Here is an 18,178-nt window from a genome sequence, read left to right on the forward strand (position 1 = left end):
TTTACTTTAAACTACTCCCACAAGTGACTTCCTACCTTTACTATTTCTTATCTCTACCCAAACTGATTCTACATCTTGATTTTTAGAACTACGGTCACCTCTCTCTCTATTGCACTGTCATCTTCAATTAACAGAGCTACCCCTCCACCTTTTCCTCATTTGCTGTCCTTCCAAAATGTCATGTACCTTTGAAATGGAATTCTTTGCATGGAAAAGTGCTGTAGGAAAGGGGGAGAATGTGTTGGGGGTAACTGAGGAGTAGAGCAGGGTGTCGCAGAGGGAACGGTCCCCACGGAATGCTGAAAGGGGAGGGAAGGGGAAGATGTGTTTGGTGGTGGCATCACGCTGGAGGTGGCAGAAATGGCGGAGGATGATGTGTTGAATACGGAGGCTGGTGGGGTGGAAGGTGAGGACAAGAGGAACCCTATCATGATTCTGGGAGGTAGGGGAGGGGGTGAGAGCAGAAATGCGTGACATAGATAGACATGGTCGAGAGCCCTGTCAACCATGGTTGGTGGGAATCCTCGATGGAGAAAAAGGAAGACATATCAGAAGCATTAGTCTGGAAAGTTGAAGCATCTGAACAGATGCGACCGAGATGGAGAAACCGGGAAAATGGAATTGAGTCCTTGCAGGAAGTGGGGCGTGAGGAAGCTGTGGGAGTTTGTGGCTTCACAGTGAATATTGGTTGAGAGCCTATCCCCAGAAATGGAGACGGAGAAGTCATGTAAGGGAAAACAGGAGTCGGAGAGGGACCACATGAAGGTGAGAGATGAGTGGAAATTGGAAACAAAGTCAATGAAATTTTCCAGTTCAGGAAGACTGCAGAAACAGCCATCCTTTTTCTGCGCTGTGCATTCTGTATATTTGTGACAATAGTTAGTATAGATTATTTTGAGGAGTTATGATATTTTTTAAGGTGCTTGATTAAAGAAAAGTGATTAAAAGTGTTGACCTTGGAAATAAAAACATCTACTCCCAAGTACATTCCAGCAAGCTATAATTTCTGTCCTGATGAAAGGTCATCGACCTGAAATGTTAACTCTGTTTCTTTCTCCACAGATGCTGCTAGACCTGGAGTGTTTCCACCGTTCTCTGTTTTTATTTATACTTTAAAGCTTTTGATTATGTGTATTGATTAATTGGCCCAAGGTCCACATAATGTGTTTGATTTGTTGATATTTTGTAACTGCAGAATCTTTTTTCCCCTTTCTAGTGATTGGGAATTGTAGAAGTTGTGTGCCCTCGTGTTGGGGTGACCCTTTTGTGACTATTTCTTCATCCTAGTGATATTTTGCATGTGTTAAAATATAAAAAGTGACATAGAATGCTATGTTTTCTTGGCACAATCTCCGTTCCGTCACCCACCAACTCCATTCCTCCCTCAGTCATTGTCCGAAGCTGAACCAGAGCTTTCACAACCCTGCTGTCCTATTTGACCTTGAGGTGAACCTAACAATCCATATCTTCACTATTCCTAAGACCACGTATTTCCACCTCTGTAAAATTGCCCGTCTCGGCCCCTTGCCTCAGCCCATCTGATGCTGAAACCCTCATCTGTGCTTTTTACCCCTCAACTCTGCCGCCAGTATCCTAATTCGCGTTGATCCTGTTCACCCATCACCCTTGTGCTCGCTGACCGACACTGGCTCCTGGTCATTTTTGAAATTCTCAATCCTTGTTTTCAAATCCCCTCGCCCCTCCCGATCTCTGTAACTTCATCAAGTCCCAAAACCCTCCGAGATATCCCTGCTCCTCTAATTCTGGCCTCACGAGCATCCCCGATCGCTCATCAGCTTGATGACCGTGCCTTCAGTTGCCCAGGCCCGAAACTCTGGAATTCTCTTCACATTTCCCTTCTTAAAACCAACCTCTTTGACCAAACTTGTCCTAATATCTCCTTATGTGGCTGGGTGTTAATTTATTTTTGATAACTGCTGCACGAGATCTGTTACTATGTTAAAGGCGCTATATAAATGCACATCACTGTTGTTCAAATGATTCATTGACAATTGGGAACTGCAGAACCAGTTTTGTTTGTTATATTAATTTAAGTGGTGATGTTTAGCGTGTTCCTCACCAGCTTGATGTCCAGTCTTCTGAGACGAGACTGTGAGTTGTCATGTAGCAAGAAATATTGTTATTTGTATTTTCATTCCTTTTCTTTCAGTTGCTTTTTCCTCAAACTTTGACCTCGGGCCCAGCCTCGAGCGGCCGAAATGAGAGACAAGAAACCTCGTCCGGAACTTTAAATCTGCGCCGTGTTCTCCCACCGGACGCTTTTAGACGCAGCTGTTTGCCGTACAGTAAGATGGCGGCCGAGGGAGACTTCCTGCTTCGATATCGAGCGGTGTCCAACAAACTGAAGAGGTGAGAGATGAGGGGAGGGGAGGGGAGGGGAGTGGGTTGGCGAGTTGGGGGAGTGGGATGGAGAGGAGGAGAGTGGGAGTGAGGAGGGGGGGGGGAGAGTGGGATGGCGAGTTGGGGAGGGGAGGGAGAGCGGGATGGCGAGTTGGGGAGGGGAGGGAGAGCGGGATGGCCAGTTGGGGAGGGGAGGGAGAGCGGGATGGCCAGTTGGGGAGGGGAGGGAGAGCGGGATGGCGAGGAGGGGAGGGGAGGGAGAGCGGGATGGCGAGTTGGGGAGGGGAGGGGGGAGCGGGATGGCGAGTTGGGGAGTGGAGTGGAGGGAAGGGAAAGCGGGTTGGCGAGTTGGGGAGGGGAGGGAGAGCGGGTTGGCGAGTTGGGGAGGGGAGGGAGAGTGGGTTGGCGAGTTGGGGAGGGGAGGGAGAGTGGGTTGGCGAGTTGGGGAGGGGAGGGAGAGTGGGTTGGCGAGTTGGGGAGGGGAGGGAGAGTGGGTTGGCGAGTTGGGGAGGGGAGGGAGAGTGGGTTGGCGAGTTGGGGAGGGGAGGGAGAGTGGGTTGGCGAGTTGGGGAGGGGAGGGAGAGTGGGTTGGCGAGTTGGGGAGGGGAGGGAGAGTGGGTTGGCGAGTTGGGGAGGGGAGGGAGAGTGGGTTGGCGAGTTGGGGAGGGGAGGGAGAGTGGGTTGGCGAGTTGGGGAGGGGAGGGAGAGTGGGTTGGCGAGTTGGGGAGGGGAGGGAGAGTGGGTTGGCGAGTTGGGGAGGGGAGGGAGAGTGGGTTGGCGAGTTGGGGAGGGGAGGGAGAGTGGGTTGGCGAGTTGGGGAGGGGAGGGAGAGTGGGTTGGCGAGTTGGGGAGGGGAGGGAGAGTGGGTTGGCGAGTTGGGGAGGGGAGGGAGAGTGGGTTGGCGAGTTGGGGAGGGGAGGGAGAGTGGGTTGGCGAGTTGGGGAGGGGAGGGAGAGTGGGTTGGCGAGTTGGGGAGGGGAGGGAGAGTGGGATGGCGAGTTGGGGAGGGGAGGGAGAGTGGGATGGCGAGTTGGGGAGGGGAGGGAGAGTGGGATGGCGAGTTGGGGAGGGGAGGGAGAGTGGGATGGCGAGTTGGGGAGGGGAGGGAGAGTGGGATGGCGAGTTGGGGAGGGGAGGGAGAGTGGGATGGCGAGTTGGGGAGGGGAGGGAGAGTGGGATGGCGGGTTGGGGAGGGGAGGGAGAGTGGGATGGCGGGTTGGGGAGGGGAGGGAGAGTGGGATGGCGAGTTGGGGAGGGGAGGGAGAGTGGGATGGCGAGTTGGGGAGGGGAGGGAGAGTGGGATGGCGAGTTGGGGAGGGGAGGGAGAGTGGGATGGCGAGTTGGGGAGGGGAGGGAGAGTGGGATGGCGAGTTGGGGAGGGGAGGGAGAGTGGGATGGCGAGTTGGGGAGGGGTGGGAGAGTGGGATGGCGAGTTGGGGAGGGGAGGGAGAGTGGGATGGCGAGTTGGGGAGGGGAGGGAGAGTGGGATGGCGAGTTGGGGAGGGGAGGGAGAGTGGGATGGCGAGTTGGGGAGGGGAGGGAGAGTGGGATGGCGAGTTGGGGAGGGGAGGGAGAGTGGGATGGCGAGTTGGGGAGGGGAGGGAGAGTGGGATGGCGAGTTGGGGAGGGGAGGGAGAGTGGGATGGCGTGTTGGGGAGGGGAGGGAGAGTGGGATGGCGAGTTGGGGAGGGGAGGGAGAGTGGGATGGCGAGTTGGGGAGGGGAGGGAGAGTGGGATGGCGAGTTGGGGAGGGGAGGGAGAGTGGGATGGCGAGTTGGGGAGGGGAGGGAGAGTGGGATGGCGTGTTGGGGAGGGGAGGGAGAGTGGGATGGCGAGTTGGGGAGGGGAGGGAGAGTGGGATGGCGAGTTGGGGAGGGGAGGGAGAGTGGGATGGCGAGTTGGGGAGGGGAGGGAGAGTGGGATGGCGAGTTGGGGACGGGATTCGGTTGGTGAGGTGGGTGGGGAATGCGATGTTGTGGGTTGGGTGTTCTCAGAACCACCTACTTCCTGTTATGTGTGTGTTTGATTCTCCTGAAGTTGCTGAGCTCGGTGATTTTTCTATAAGGCACAGGCTCCACTGCCCATTTATCCTCTGTGAGCTGAAACAGGGCATTTGACCATGGGTGGCTTCACAGCTGGACCCAATAAAGCCCCTCCCCCATTGTCTGAACACTGTGTCAAGATCCCGGCTCATCGCTGCAAATTATTGGATAATTCAAATATTCTTATTGCCTAAAAAAATGTCTTTAAATAACTGGGGATCTGAACTAATGGCAATTCTCCTCTTCCCTGACCCATGGAGTGTGAAACCATCTCCTAACCTGTTCAGATCCTGACTGGTTCCCATCTGGCCTGTGTGGCTCACTGGTCCATTTCAAGGGAGGAAAGATGGGTAAATGGGGTTGAGGTGCAGATTAGACATGATGTGATTAAATGGCGGGACAGGCCCGAGGGGCTGAATAGCCTCCTCCTGTTCCTGTGAATGCCCACTGAATCGCTTTGTTTTTCCCTGGTGTTTCATTCTTTCTCTCCTTTTTAAATCATTCCCGCTGCTGCTAGATTATCCACCCAGCCCTCAGTCAGGGCCACGGTGACCTAATTCCGAACATGAAATCGATGGAGTATTCCAAACCAGTGGCCAAAATGATAGCCCTTGCAAATTCAATCTGTCTTTTATCCCTTTCCTACCTGGGTCTCGGCCGCAGTTCTGCGGGTAACACTCTCGCTTCTGAATTAGAAGTTTGTGAGTTCAAGTCCCACTCCAGAGACTTGACACATGCGCAACATCCAGTGAGACACTCCAGTGCAGTACTGAGGGGGTGCTACACTGTCGGCAGTGCTTTCTTACGGATGAGATGTTAAACTGACCAGCCTGCCTTCTCAGGTGGATGTAAAAGACCCTGTGGCACTATGCCAGGAAGCGCAGAGGAGTTCCGCTCCGTGTCCTGGTCAATATTTATCCCTCAGCCAACATCACTGGTCATTGCCACTTTGCTGTGAGTGAGGGGACTTGATGTGCACAAAATTAGCTGCTGTGTTTCCTACAACAGTAACTAACCGTCAAAAAGTACTTCATTGCATAATGCACACTCGAAAGAGACAGTTCAGCGAATGTTTCACAAGCTTTTGGTGAAGTCCTTTTTATCTGACTGTTCTGTTTTATGTTGCAGGCGGTTTCTCCGTAAACCGAATGTGGCAGAAGCAAGTGAGCAGTTTGGTAAGTGGGAGTGTGGAGCTGATTAATGAGGACAATGTGGAGGAGGGGCCAAGTAAGATTGTGCTCCACCTGCGGATTATGCGACCATCTCTGGGATAGATACCACTGCCCGCTCAGAATGAGTAAGATCTCGAGTGGCGCCTCCATGGTGGAATAACCACCTGTAGCTTGGGTTCACATGGGAAGAAAGGGCATTGGGTGAGTAATCGGGGGAACCTCTGGGAGAAAATTGTGAATTATGAAGAATGTTTTAACAACAGAAAGAGCCTTAAATAATGGCGAGATTTGTCATTTCACTGTGGTTAACGCATTTGTATGAAACTCTTCCGTGAAGAGCTGAAATCCATTTTATTTTTAAATGGATAAATCCTTTAAAAGGATCCGTGAAGGCCTGGATGTTTCTGCAGACGGGGCAAGCAATATAACGTCCTTTTAGATTTTCCCTGCTCTGCACGGCTCTGGGAACAGCATCCATTGAGAATAATTCCATGGCTGTGTGTCTCTTGCTTTGGGTGTTTCTCACTGTAGAAACTCAGATCTGAGCATTTCGCTTTGGTCAGATTTCCTGAACAAGACATCCAGTTGCCGCCTTGTGAGAATGCTGCCTCCTGTTGGTTGCTGCTGATATTGGAGTGGTGCTGCGGAGGAGATCCTAGCACCGCAGAGCACAGACGGAGGCCATTCAGACCATCGTGCTTGTGCTCGCTCTTTGGGACTAATTGGATAGCACATTCAAAAAGCTGGCGCTGGCGCAATGGGCCAAATGGACTCCTCCCAGTCCCATTCTCCACAGGCCTGCAAAGTTATTCCCCTTCAAGTATTTATCCAATTACCTTTTGGCAAACTGCTATCGTGTCTGTCTCAGCTCATCTACTGAAACCCTCATTCGTGCCTTCGTTACCTCTAGACTTGATCATTCCAACACACTCCTGGCTGGTCTGCCACATTCTACTGTCCGTAAACCTGTTATCCAAAACTGTGTTTCCCGTGTCCTAACCCATACCAAGTCCTGTTCCCCTCTCCCCCCCCCCCCCCCCCCCCTGTGCTTGCTTGACTTCATTGGCTCCTGGCCAAACAGCATCTTGTTTTAAATCCCTCCATGGCCTCGCCCCTCCCTGTCTCTGTAATCTCCTCCAGCCCCACAACTCTCCAAGATATCTGTGCTCATCTAATTCTGGCCTCTTGAACATTCCCAATTTTAATTGCTCCACCATTGGTGACTGTGCCTTCAGTTGCCTGGACCCTAAGCTCTGGAATATCCTACCTAAACCTCTCTACTTCTCTACATTGCTTTCTTCCTTTAAGACATTCCTTAAGACCTATCTCTTTTACCAATCTTTAGGTCATCCAATCTAATATGTCCTTATGTGGCTCAGTGACATATTTCTGTTTTATAATGGATCTCTTTTTATTATGTTGAAGGTGGTATATAAATATAAGTTATAAAAACAAGAAATGCTGGAACCACTCAGCAGGTCTGGCAGCATCTGTGGAAAGAGAAGCAGAGTTAACGTTTCGGGTCAGTGACCCTTCTTCGGAACTGACAAATATTAGAAATGTCAAAGGTTATAAGCAAGTGAGGTGGGGGTGGGGCAAGAGATAACAAAGGAGAAGGTGTAGATTGGACAAGGCCACATAGCTGACCAAAAGGTCATGGAAGAAAGGCAAACAATATGTTAATGGTGTGTTGAAAGACAAAGCATTAGTACAGATAAGGTGTTAACGGACTGAATATTCAACAGCAGCAAGTGCAAACATGAAAAAAAACAGTGGGTAAGCAAACTGAACAAACTAAGATGAAATGAAATAAATGCCAAAAAAAGATTGTAAAAAAGAAAAATAACTAAAAATGAAAGTAAAATGGGGGGCCCGTCATGCTCTGAAATTATTGAACTCAATGTTCAGTCCGGCAGGCTGTAGTGTGCCTAATCGGAAAATGAGATGCTGTTCCTCGAGCTTGCGTTATGTTCACTGGAACACTGCAGCAATCCCAGGACAGAGATGTGAGCATGAGAGCAGGGAGGAGTGTTGAAATGGTATTGGAATATAAGTTGTATCTGCTTCTGCCTCCCTTTCCAGCAGTGCATTCCAGATTGCAACAACTTTGTGTTTTTTTAAAAAATTCTACTCTCTGCTACTTTTGCCAATTCCCTTCAACCTGTGTCCTCTGGTTATTGACTCTTCTGCCATTGGAAACAGTTTCTTATCTACTCCATCAAAACTGTTCATGATTTTGAACACCTATCAAATATCTTCTCCTCTTCCTCCTCTGCTCTAAGGAGAACATTCCCAGCTTCTCCAGTCTCTCCTTATAACTGAAGTCCCTGGTATCATTCGAGTAAATCTCCTCTGCACACTCTCCAAGGCATGACATCATTCCTGAAATGTGGTGCCCAGAATTGAACGCAATACACAAGCTGAGGTCCAGTCGGTGATTTATAAAGGTCTAACTTAACTTCCTTGCATTCTGCCTCCATCTATAAAGCCTACATATGCTTTTGAACAGTCTCCTCAAGTTGTCCTGCCACCTTCAGATATTTGTGTCTGGTCCACAGGTTTCTCTGTTCCTGTGTTCTCTTTAAAATTGTGCCATTTAGTTTATATTGCCTTCCCTCATTCTTCCAACCAAAATGTATCAATGAGATAGTTTGTGTTCCCTTTTGTGTACTGATGTAGCAGCTCTGGGGTGGCCACTTGGCTACTGCTCAGCTACAGGTGGCTTCACCGTGCTGAAGGGTGGATCTTGAACACTGAGATTCGCCCAATCCAGTCTGTCCCACTCCCCCCTGCTCGATCTTTGGCATTCTCTTCCTCAAAAGGTGGTGGAAGCAGTGTCTTCGAATATTTTGAGGCAGCGGTAGATAGATTCTTGATAAGCAGGGGGGTTCGGCGGGAATGTGGAGTCATCAGTTCAGCCGAGGGGCCGAGTGGCCTACTCCTGCTCCTAATTCGTATGTTCGTATGTATGAATAGCCTCCTGTGCTGAATGAAAAATTGCTAATCATTATAAATACAGTTTAGGGATTGTCTGTGGGGGTGGGGTGCAGGGGGGCAGCAGTGGGGGCTTCTCCAGGGAAACCCCACACCTCCCCGCCTCTCAATCCCGGGAAGCCTCCCCTGCTTCCCGTTCTCTGGGGAACACCCTACCCCCACTCCCCTTGCTCTGCCCTTGGTTTCTGGTTGTCCCAGATACTAATCTGGGCCTGGTCTTGGTTTCCGACAGCTCTCCGTCGCACGTCAAAAGAGGTGTTAAGTGAGCTCACTGGCTAAACTCACTGAGTGTGATATAAACCATGTTGTGTTGCAGGGCAGCTGGCAAAGGAGCTGAAGCAAGAGGAGTGCCTGCAGTACGCTGGCTTCTGTAACCTGGCTGTGGCACGGTAGGAAAATGTGCTTGATAACGTGGGAGATGTTGGCTGGAGGGAGGGGGACATGGAGGAGAGTAGGCCCTGTGGACGCTCTGGGGGGAAGGAGAGAGGACACTCTGGGTGGGGATGGGTGGTGGTGTCTGCAGACCTGCTCCCGGCTGTAACATTAGCAGCTGCGGTGGTTTTGCCCTCTCCCCGGCTGTCCTGTGGGATGTTAACCATTTCCCTGTCGATTTTCCAGTCTGTGTAAAGGATGTGCATAACTTAAAATAAGTGATTTCACTCCCTTCCCCAAATTGTATCCCAAACCCAGGCAACTGCACCTGTGCAGGGCCCCTCCTTGGTTGGTCAGCAGGAGGCTTCTTCCCTTTCTGTTAATGTTCCCCCTTTCCTGTGGGGAGCTCCCTGACGGAGGGGGATGCCTCTCCGGTGGTGAAGAGGGCTTGGTTGGTGAGATTCCTCTTTCTGCTGCACGCATCTCCGTCCCTTTATCGCCTCCTGGAAGTGCGAGGCTGCACAAGACGAGGGAACGCCTGCGACAAAGCCAGGAGCCCCGTGTCCTGATCGTCATTGTTTCTCCGTCCTGCCCTCAGGTGTGAGCAGACGCTGTTCAATGCCCCCGGGGAGGCCCTAGCCCTGACTGACGCAGCCCGACTCTTCCTGCAGGCTGAGAAGGAGACTCAGAAACTCCAGTGTCCAGGCTTTGAGGAACACCTGCAGGCCGCAACTAACTGCTACAGCTTTGCTATAAAGGTGAGAAAGGACGACTCGCAGTTATATAAACATCTCATTATATCCGGGTGTCCTAAAGAGCTTTACTGCGAATGAAGTGTAGCCACTGTAGGAACCCATTTGTGCACAGCAAGATCCCACAAATGAGCAAATAATCTGTTTTCGGGATGTTCATCCAGATACCAGGGAGAACCCCTCTGCTCTTCTTTGAAATAGTGCCATAGCATCTGTCTGAGGGGGCAAAAGGGGCCTCAGTTTAACATGTAATTAACAGATGGCTCCTCCAACAGTGTGGCACTCCATCACAGAACTGCACTGAAATGTCAGTCTGGATTATGTGCTTAAGTCTCTGGAGTGGGGCTTGAACCCAGAACTTTATGCCTGAGTCAAGAGTGCTGCCCACTGGGCCACAACTGACCCCCAAGTTGTTAGAGTGTGAGGAGGCCGGATCCACAGCGTGGTGTGATCGGTGGTAATGTTTCCCGGGGGATGGTGACATTTGCCACTTTGGGAAATTTCTAATCTGTGAGGATTATTTCTCTCAATTTTTCTCTCGTGCTGACGCAATGCTGGAATATGGTTTCACAGGCATTGGCAAATCCCTTCCATCTTGTCCGAGGTTACCACATGGTGAGTGTCGGCTGGCTGTTTGGCTGTGGGGGCATCGCAGACTAGTCTGATCCTGTCATCACTCACTGGCCCCACATTCTAATGAGCAGCTATCACCTGGACAATAATCAGGATGGGGAACCTTGGCAGAAACGTCACTGTATACAGGTCAGTGACTGACAGTGATTCAGCAGTAAGAGTAGCGCCAATTAAACTTCCAACCTGAAGGAGTGACAGGGCCTCACCACCAACCACATTAAATAGAGGCGAGGCATCACTGCTAACAGTTGCTCTTCTCTTTCTCTCTCTCTACAGGTTTATATTGAGTTGAACCAGCCGGTCATGGCAGCAAGTCTATGTTTAGAGCTTGGAAATGCGTTGAAGGTAAAAGCTGCACTCCCTCGGTTCTGCACTTAGTACAGATACTGGCACTGCCCATTACTCACCTACAGGGGCTCTGTAATTAATTTCCCTTTGCTTTACAATCTTCCACCTTCTCTTCCCCTGAAGGAAATGAATAAACCGGGTGAAGCCTCCGTGCATTATCAGAGAGCGGCTGAGCTCCAGTCTCAGGTTCCCATTGAATGCCTGCTGTCCCTGGGCAAGGTGGCGACCTGCAAAATAATAACCCGTGAGTACATGGCTCCGTGGCCCTTTACCCCAGCTCACCATCTACAGGCTTCCTGCTCTTGTCGGGTATTGTTTCTGTGTGAACGGCGCTGGTTTCATTAGCTTTTATCGGTTGTCTTACAGGCGATTACGATGGAGCGTTGGCTGTTTTCACAGAAATGCAGCTTCTGGCTCAGGAGAAGGGATTACAGGTGCCAGGTACCTGTGCCCCTGTAGGTAGGTAGGTGTGTGTGTGTGCGCGCGCGCGCGTGTGCAGTACAGGTAAGGTAGCATAGTGGTTAAGTTACTATGATGGTAATCCAGAGGTCCGCACTAATGATCTGGACACGAGTTCAAATTCCACCACGGCAGCTGGGGAATTTAAACTTAATTAGATAAACGTGGAATAAAAAGCTAGTCTCAGCCATGGTAACCATGAAAACCACTGGATTGTCGTAAAAATCCAACTGGTTCACTCATGTCCTTTAGGGAAGGAAATCTGCCGTCCTCACCTGGTCTGGCCGACATGTGACTCCAGACCCACAGCAATGTGGTTGACTCTGAAATGGCCTCGCCACCACCTTTTCAAGGGCAATTGGGGATGGGGAATGCCAGCGACGCTCATGTCCCGTGAATGAATAAAAAGAATTCAGATCCTTTTTTTAAATTGGTTTCCTACTTGTATTTCCTGATATAAATTTTGAGAGATCACATAACGGAAGCTGCCTTATCACACAGCGCCTCTATTAGCAGCAGGGTATCATTACAGTGTGACATATTTACATTGGCAGTTGCTATCATGCGGTTTTGGATATGGGAATTCATAATGGGAGATGTGGGGGGAGAAATCATGTGCACAGACATAAGATTTTTAATCTATAGATTAAAGATTCTGTTTGTAGCAGTGATTCAGCTCTGGCAATCCGTGTCGGAAAGATCCTCTGTTTATATAAAAAAAAAATCTCCGTGCTTCTCTGATCTTTGCTCTGTGTGTAGGTGCCTCACGATGCAGGGTGGCACATTACAATGCAGGTACTGCACAGAGGTTAACACAACTCAGCCTAATGCCCATGGACTGTCACTCCTGGTGCTTCCGCTCCCCACCTTGTAACACGGTTCTCCCCGGTACTGGGTGAGGGTGCGAACGGTTAGTTCTCCAGTAGAGACCCAAGTTGATTTCTGTGTTCTACTGCAGTGTGAGTGCCACCTTTTTAGTTTCACTCAGTAACAAGTGGCAGAGAATTGTCTGTTTTGCTGTTCCAGGTGCGTTTATGGATGTCATCGCCAGGTGTGAGGTCTCTCGAGTTCTGCTGCTGATGTTGCTGCAGGTGAGGTTTCCTAACCTGCAGTAAACTCCCTCACGCACACTGACTGCCTCACTGTACATTACTGTCTGTCACCAGATTCAAATCTCCCATGATTATAGCTGGATTAAATCCTGTGTCCCATCCTCCCAACAGCTGTATCGTTCCCTCCCTATTTGATCTACTCCATTCACTAACTCTTCTCCCTTTCCTATCTTCCAGTTTCACTCAGACTGCGCCACTTCTCAATTTACCTCTTCCTGTGCAACATATCAGCCTTCCCCAATAACCTGAGCCCCAGCATTTTCCTTCCTATAGGACACCTAGCCCTGCAGACCTGTTTTCCCCCTACAATATCCATTATCCCCCCGCCCCCCCAGGCACGGTCACTTGTCTGTTTCTGATTTCTAAGCATTCACGTAAATATCTTACTTCATTCCTTGTTCTTTTTCTAATTTATACTCTGGACTGGGCATTGCTGGCAAAACCAGCATTTATAGCCCATCCTGAGTCTCCATGTTTGATGCAACTGAGTGTCTTGCTGGGCCACTTCAGAGGGCAACTAAGAGTCAGCCATGTTAGTCTGGGACTGGAGTTACATGTAAGCCAGACTGGATTAAAGGTGGCAAGATTCCTTCCCTGAAGGATATTAGTGTTTTTTTAAATTCGTTCGTCAGGATGTGGGCGTCGCTGGCCAGGCCAGCATTTATTGCCCATCCCTAATTGCTCTTGAGAAGGTGGTGGTGAGCTGCCTTCCTGAACCGCTGCAGTCCATGTGGGGCAGGTACACCCACAGTGCTGTTAGGAAGGGAGTTCCAGGATTTTGACCCAGCGACAGTGAAGGAACGGCGATATAGTTCCAAGTCAGGATGGTGTGTGGCTTGGAAGGGAACTTGCAGGTGGTGGTGTTCCCATGCATCTACTGCCCTTGTCCTTCTAGTTGGTAGAGGTCATGGGTTTGGAAGGTGCTGTCTAAGGAACCTTGGTGAGTTGCTGCAATGCATCTTGTAGATGGTACACACTGCTGCCACTGTGCAACGGTGGTGGAGGGAGTGAATGTTGAAGGTGGTGGATGGGGTGCCAATCAAGTGGGCTGCTTTGTCCTGGATGGTGTCGAGCTTCTTGAGTGTTGTTGGAGCTGCACCCATCCAGGCAAGTGGAGAGTACTCCATCACACTCCTGACTTGTGCCTTGTAGATGGTGGACAGGCTTTGGGGAGTCAGGTGGTGAGTGAATCACTGCAAGGTTCCCAGCCTCTGACCTGCTCTTGTAGCCACAGCATTTATGTGGCTGTTCCAGTTCAATTTCTGGTCAATGGTAGCCCCTAGGATGTTGATCGTGGGGGATTCAGCAATGGTAATGCCATTCAACGTCAAGGGGAGATGATTAGATTCTCTCTTGTTGGAGATGGTCATTGCCTGGCACTTGTGTGGCGTGAATGTTACTTGCCACTTATCAACCCAAGCCTGGATATTGTCCAGGTCTTGCTGCATTTCTACACGGACTGCTTCAGTATCTGAGGAGTCGCGAATGGTGCTGAACATTGTGCAATCATCAGCGAACATCCCGACTTCTGACTTATGATTGAAGAAAGGTCATTGATGAAGCAGCTGAAGATGGTTGGGCCTAGGACACTACCCTGAGGAACTCCTGCAGTGATGTCCAGGGACTGAGATGATTGACCTCCAACAACCACAACCATCTTCCTTTTACGCTAGGTATGACTCCAACCAGCAGAGAGTTTTCCCCCGATTTCCATCGACTCCAGTTTTGCTAGGACTCCTTGATGTCACACTGAGTCAAATGCTGCCTTGGTGTCAAGGGCAGTCACTCTCACCTCACCAGTTGGGTTTTTACGACAGTTTTACTGACACAGTCACCAATAATATTTGCACCATCGTCGATTACCCTGGGCAACCCCTGTACTGTACAAAAGGCACTAACTGTTTGCTGTCACCACAGGTGCCGTTTGGCTGTTAAGAGGGTCAGCTATTTCGAGCAGACCTGTTCGGGGTCACCCCACCCCCTCCCCCCAGCCCCGACATTTGACCCTGCCTAGTGCTCTTTGCCCTGCTGCACTGGTTTAATGTATTTGAATCAACCCCTTAAGTGTTAATTTCTAAGGCATTGACCAATGTGTAAGTGATGGTTCAGGAACTTTGACCTGGGCAGTTTCATTTTTTTTTGCCTCTTCCACAGCCCCCACCACAGAAGCTGCTGCCGGAGCACGCTCAGACTCTGGAGAAATACGACTGGGAGTCGTTCGACAGCCACAGCCAAGGTACAGATGCTGCCCTCTCCCCACCCCCACCCCATCGGCACCTCTGTGTGCGTGTGTGTATGATTCGGAGGTGTTGACAGATGGAGTGCAGAGATTGTTTTTAACTGACGTGTTCTTTCTTGCAGTGAATTACCTTCCTGAGAACATATTCCTGCTGCTGCAGTCGGTAGTGGTGAGTGATGGGGGTTCCACGGTGCACCAGTGGTTGGGTGATACGCGCGATAGTTATTGTGTTGACTGGAGTGAATTACTAGGGGAGTGTAATGCTGCAAATTGGATATTGTGGAGAAGGAGAGAATCAGATCCCATGGACTGGGGATTATTGTAATCCAGTGAACCCCACACCCCTGCACTTCTGGGAAGATGCTGGGTGACGGAATTGGGCTCTGATGCGATTCTACCTATAGTAGACTTCCCCCGCGAGACTTGCTGTTGCGTCCCCAGGTCCCCCGGACCCTGTGTCCCCCACTGCTTCTCCCACTTCCCCCTGGGACTTGTACGTCCCATGTGTTGTCACGTGACGCAGGAACTACTCAAGGCCGTCGCCCACTGAACCCCCAGGGTCGGGAGAGGGAATACAGGAGTAGGGGTTATCCAGGGGTGGCTGTGGGAGGGACAGGTCTGTACGTGTGTGGGCAGGGCTGTAGGGAGGGGCAGTTTTGTGTGCAAGGGGGGTGGGTGTATATCGGACACTCTCTGACATGCTGTTGTATTACTTTCTCAGATGGCCTGCCAGGAAAAGGATCTCGAGTCTTTAAAGGTTCTACAGGTGGAGCTCTGGTGAGGGTCGTGTTGTTTGCTAATCCTGGCCCCGTAGTGGGTCTCCCTCCCATACCTCACACTAGTGCCTGCCTCTCACAGCTGAACAAGGATCAGCAGGCTCTTTGGCCATGAGCAGCAGCACAGTGGATCGGCATCCTGCCCTTCCTTGTTCTCACGCAGGCTACAGGAAAGCCATTGAGGAGTTCCCCCCCCCGCCCCCCCAACCTCCCCTCTTCCCGGGACAGAGGCTCATTTTAGGGCCCGTTTGAGTGAGCAGAAAGTGGGGATCAACCCTCAGACTCCCAGTTTGTGTGGCTCAGTTCACTATATAAACCCACCGAGCCACCGGAGAAACTGCCGCTAACTTCTGCTTGGGGGGAGAGTCAGGAATGAGGGGGCATAATCTTAAAATGAGGCTGTTCAAGAGCCATGTCAAGAAGCACTTATTCACACAACGAGTAGTGGAAACCTAGAACTCTGTGTTTCCGCACCCCATGGACCAAGTGCAGCTTTCAAAACTGAGACCAATAGGTTTTTGTTGGGTAACGGGTAAAGTGAGAAATGAAGCAAAGGTGGGTAAACAGTGTTGAGATCAGATCAGCTGTGATCTAATTGAGTGGCAGAACAGACTCGATGGGCTGAATGGCCTCCTGCTGTTCCAAACTGGCATCAGGGATGATACACCAGTGTCCACAGTTTGTCTGAACTAGTGGGTCGCCTTCACTAAGTATATGTCCTGTCTGCTCCACTTTACTGTCCCTTGGTGTTTAATGCAATGAGGGCTTTCCAGCTCTGGTGACAGTGATTTTATCCAAAATATATTTGTCTAATGTATTACCCTTTATTAGTTTTCTCACTGTGCGACTGCCTTGCTGATGGTCTCACGGTGCAGTGGAGGGGGGGGTGGGGGTGGTCGCTGTATGATTGGACTTGTGATGCAAGGGGCTTGAGGTGCAGTGGGCTCGCTGTGTAACCTTTTCTTCTTCTCTCCAGGCCACTGCTAACCCCCGAACAGAACCACCTGCTGCACCTGGTACTACAGGAGGTCCTGGCTCCATCTGGCCGAGGTGTCTGACACCCAGCAATCCCTCCAAGAACTGGCGCTGTGTAATCGTTGTAGAGAAATCGAGTTGTCTCTGTATCTTCCAGTGCTCACTGACCCTCCGGCCGGGGAGCTGGGCTTTGGAGCTCGTTTATTAAAGGTGGCGGTGATGTGAATTCTTTTCTGTTTGTGTCAGTGTTTTTCGTTCTTGCACTGTCACAGCTCTGAGTTCTATTGTGACACACGGTCTCAGCTATGCTCCATGAGTAGCTCTGTTGTCCGAGTCAAAAGTGGGATTCAAATCCCACTCCAGAGACTTGAGTACACAATCCAGACTGACGTTCCAGTGCAGTACAAAGGGAATGCTCCTGTTGGAGGTGCCATCTTTTAGATGATAAACCAAGGCCCTTCAGTTGGATATAAAAGATCTGGTGTCCTCCTCAATTTTTATCCCACGACCAACATCTGGCCAGTATCACATTGCTATTTGTGGGAGCTTGTGCATAAATTGGCCACTGTATTTCCTATATTATAACAGTGACCAATTTTCACTTCATTGGCTGTAAAGCACTTTGGGATGTCCTGAGGTTACAAAAGGTGCTTTCGAAATAGAATGATTTCTTTTGTGGGGAGGCGGGCGGGGGTTCTTTGTGAAGACATTTGCAGCCAGTGACCTTGAGACTGTACACCTGGGTCAGCTTCTTTAGATTGGTGATATCAGGTGATGGGTGTGACAAGCCCTGGGCCCTGGAACTGATGGTACAACAGTTAATGGAGACAGAGACTGATGCGACACCCGTCAGTCAATGTTAAAAGTAGTTAGGGAAGAGATAACAGAGGCACTATTAGAAATAGATGTATATAATTCATTAATAATCAGAATAGTGCCAGAGGACTGGTGGACAGCTAATGTGGTTCCTCTGTTTAAAAACGGAGACAGACCAAGTCCAGGGAACTGCAGACTAGTTAGCTTCACATCAGTGGTCAGAAGGATAATGGGATCTTTACTGAAAAGATGTAACAGAAAAACATCTAGAAACTGAAAATATAATTAATAGTCAGCACTGATTCTAAAAGGGAAGGTCATGCTTGACTGACCTTAAATTCTTTTTGAAGTAACAAAGTGTAGATAAGGGAATTACAGTAGACGTAATTATTTGGATTTTCAAAAGGCCTTCGATAAGCTCCCTCAATTACCCACTCTTGACCTTACTTACAAACTACTGCACCATCTCCAACCTCCCTTTCCTCTGTGTTGTTGTTGTGATATTGCTGTAACTGCTTGAGTATTAGTTAACATACTATTGAATATGTAAATAGTTCAGTATACATCACAGGAAGTGATGTAAGCCAACGTGATCTAGCAGTCGGAGCAGTGTTAGTCAACAGTCAGCACGTGTATCTTCGAGCTCTCCTGTAAGTCTGTTATTTTGGAATAAAGAGCCCTTCATTCAACTGACCATTCAGCCTCAGATTTTTTGGTATATTTGAGTTGAGAGATCCATAACACAACAGTTGTCACCTCCACCTTTCCCAGAATTCTATATTTGAATCCCACCAATCAGGTTTCTGCCCTGCCACAGTACTGAAACAGCTCTTATCAAAATCACATGACCTCATATGTGACTGTGACAAAGGTAAACTATCCTTCCTCGTTCTTATCCACCTGTCTGCAGCCTTTGACTCGGTTGACTGTGTCATCCTCCTCCAATGCCACTCATCCATTGCCCAGTTGGATGGGATTGCAGTTGCCTGGTTCTGTTTTTATCTATCTAACCGTAGCCAAAAAATCACCTGCATAGCTTCTCTTCCTGCTCCTGCACTGTTACCTCTGGTGTCCCTCAAGGACCTGTCCTTGGCCCCCACCTATTTCCCATCTACATGCTGCCCCAG

The 18,178-nt window shown here is 49.8% G+C and overlaps 1 protein-coding gene across 2 annotated transcripts; it reads left to right on the top strand.

Moving 5' to 3' along the window:
• The first annotated feature begins 2,283 nt into the window (after positions 1-2,283).
• Positions 2,284-17,745, top strand: f8a (coagulation factor VIII associated). 2 transcript variants are annotated; one of them, XM_068019340.1, is made up of 12 exons: positions 2,284-2,370; positions 5,532-5,578; positions 8,886-8,958; positions 9,540-9,699; positions 10,603-10,671; positions 10,798-10,918; positions 11,041-11,133; positions 12,160-12,224; positions 14,400-14,481; positions 14,607-14,653; positions 15,206-15,261; positions 16,237-17,745. In XM_068019340.1, the coding sequence occupies exons 1-12, from the start codon at positions 2,312-2,314 to the stop codon at positions 16,316-16,318; spliced, it is 954 nt and encodes a 317-aa protein (XP_067875441.1). In that variant the 5' UTR covers positions 2,284-2,311; the 3' UTR covers positions 16,319-17,745. The 2 variants fall into 2 exon arrangements, with proteins under 2 accessions (XP_067875441.1, XP_067875442.1); XM_068019341.1 differs by having other exon boundaries at positions 2,288-2,370; positions 8,891-8,958.
• The last annotated feature ends 433 nt before the right edge of the window (positions 17,746-18,178 follow it).

This window comes from Heterodontus francisci, chromosome 41 (assembly GCF_036365525.1).
Source record: "Heterodontus francisci isolate sHetFra1 chromosome 41, sHetFra1.hap1, whole genome shotgun sequence".
In the NCBI taxonomy this organism is placed as follows: Eukaryota; Metazoa; Chordata; class Chondrichthyes; order Heterodontiformes; family Heterodontidae; genus Heterodontus; species Heterodontus francisci.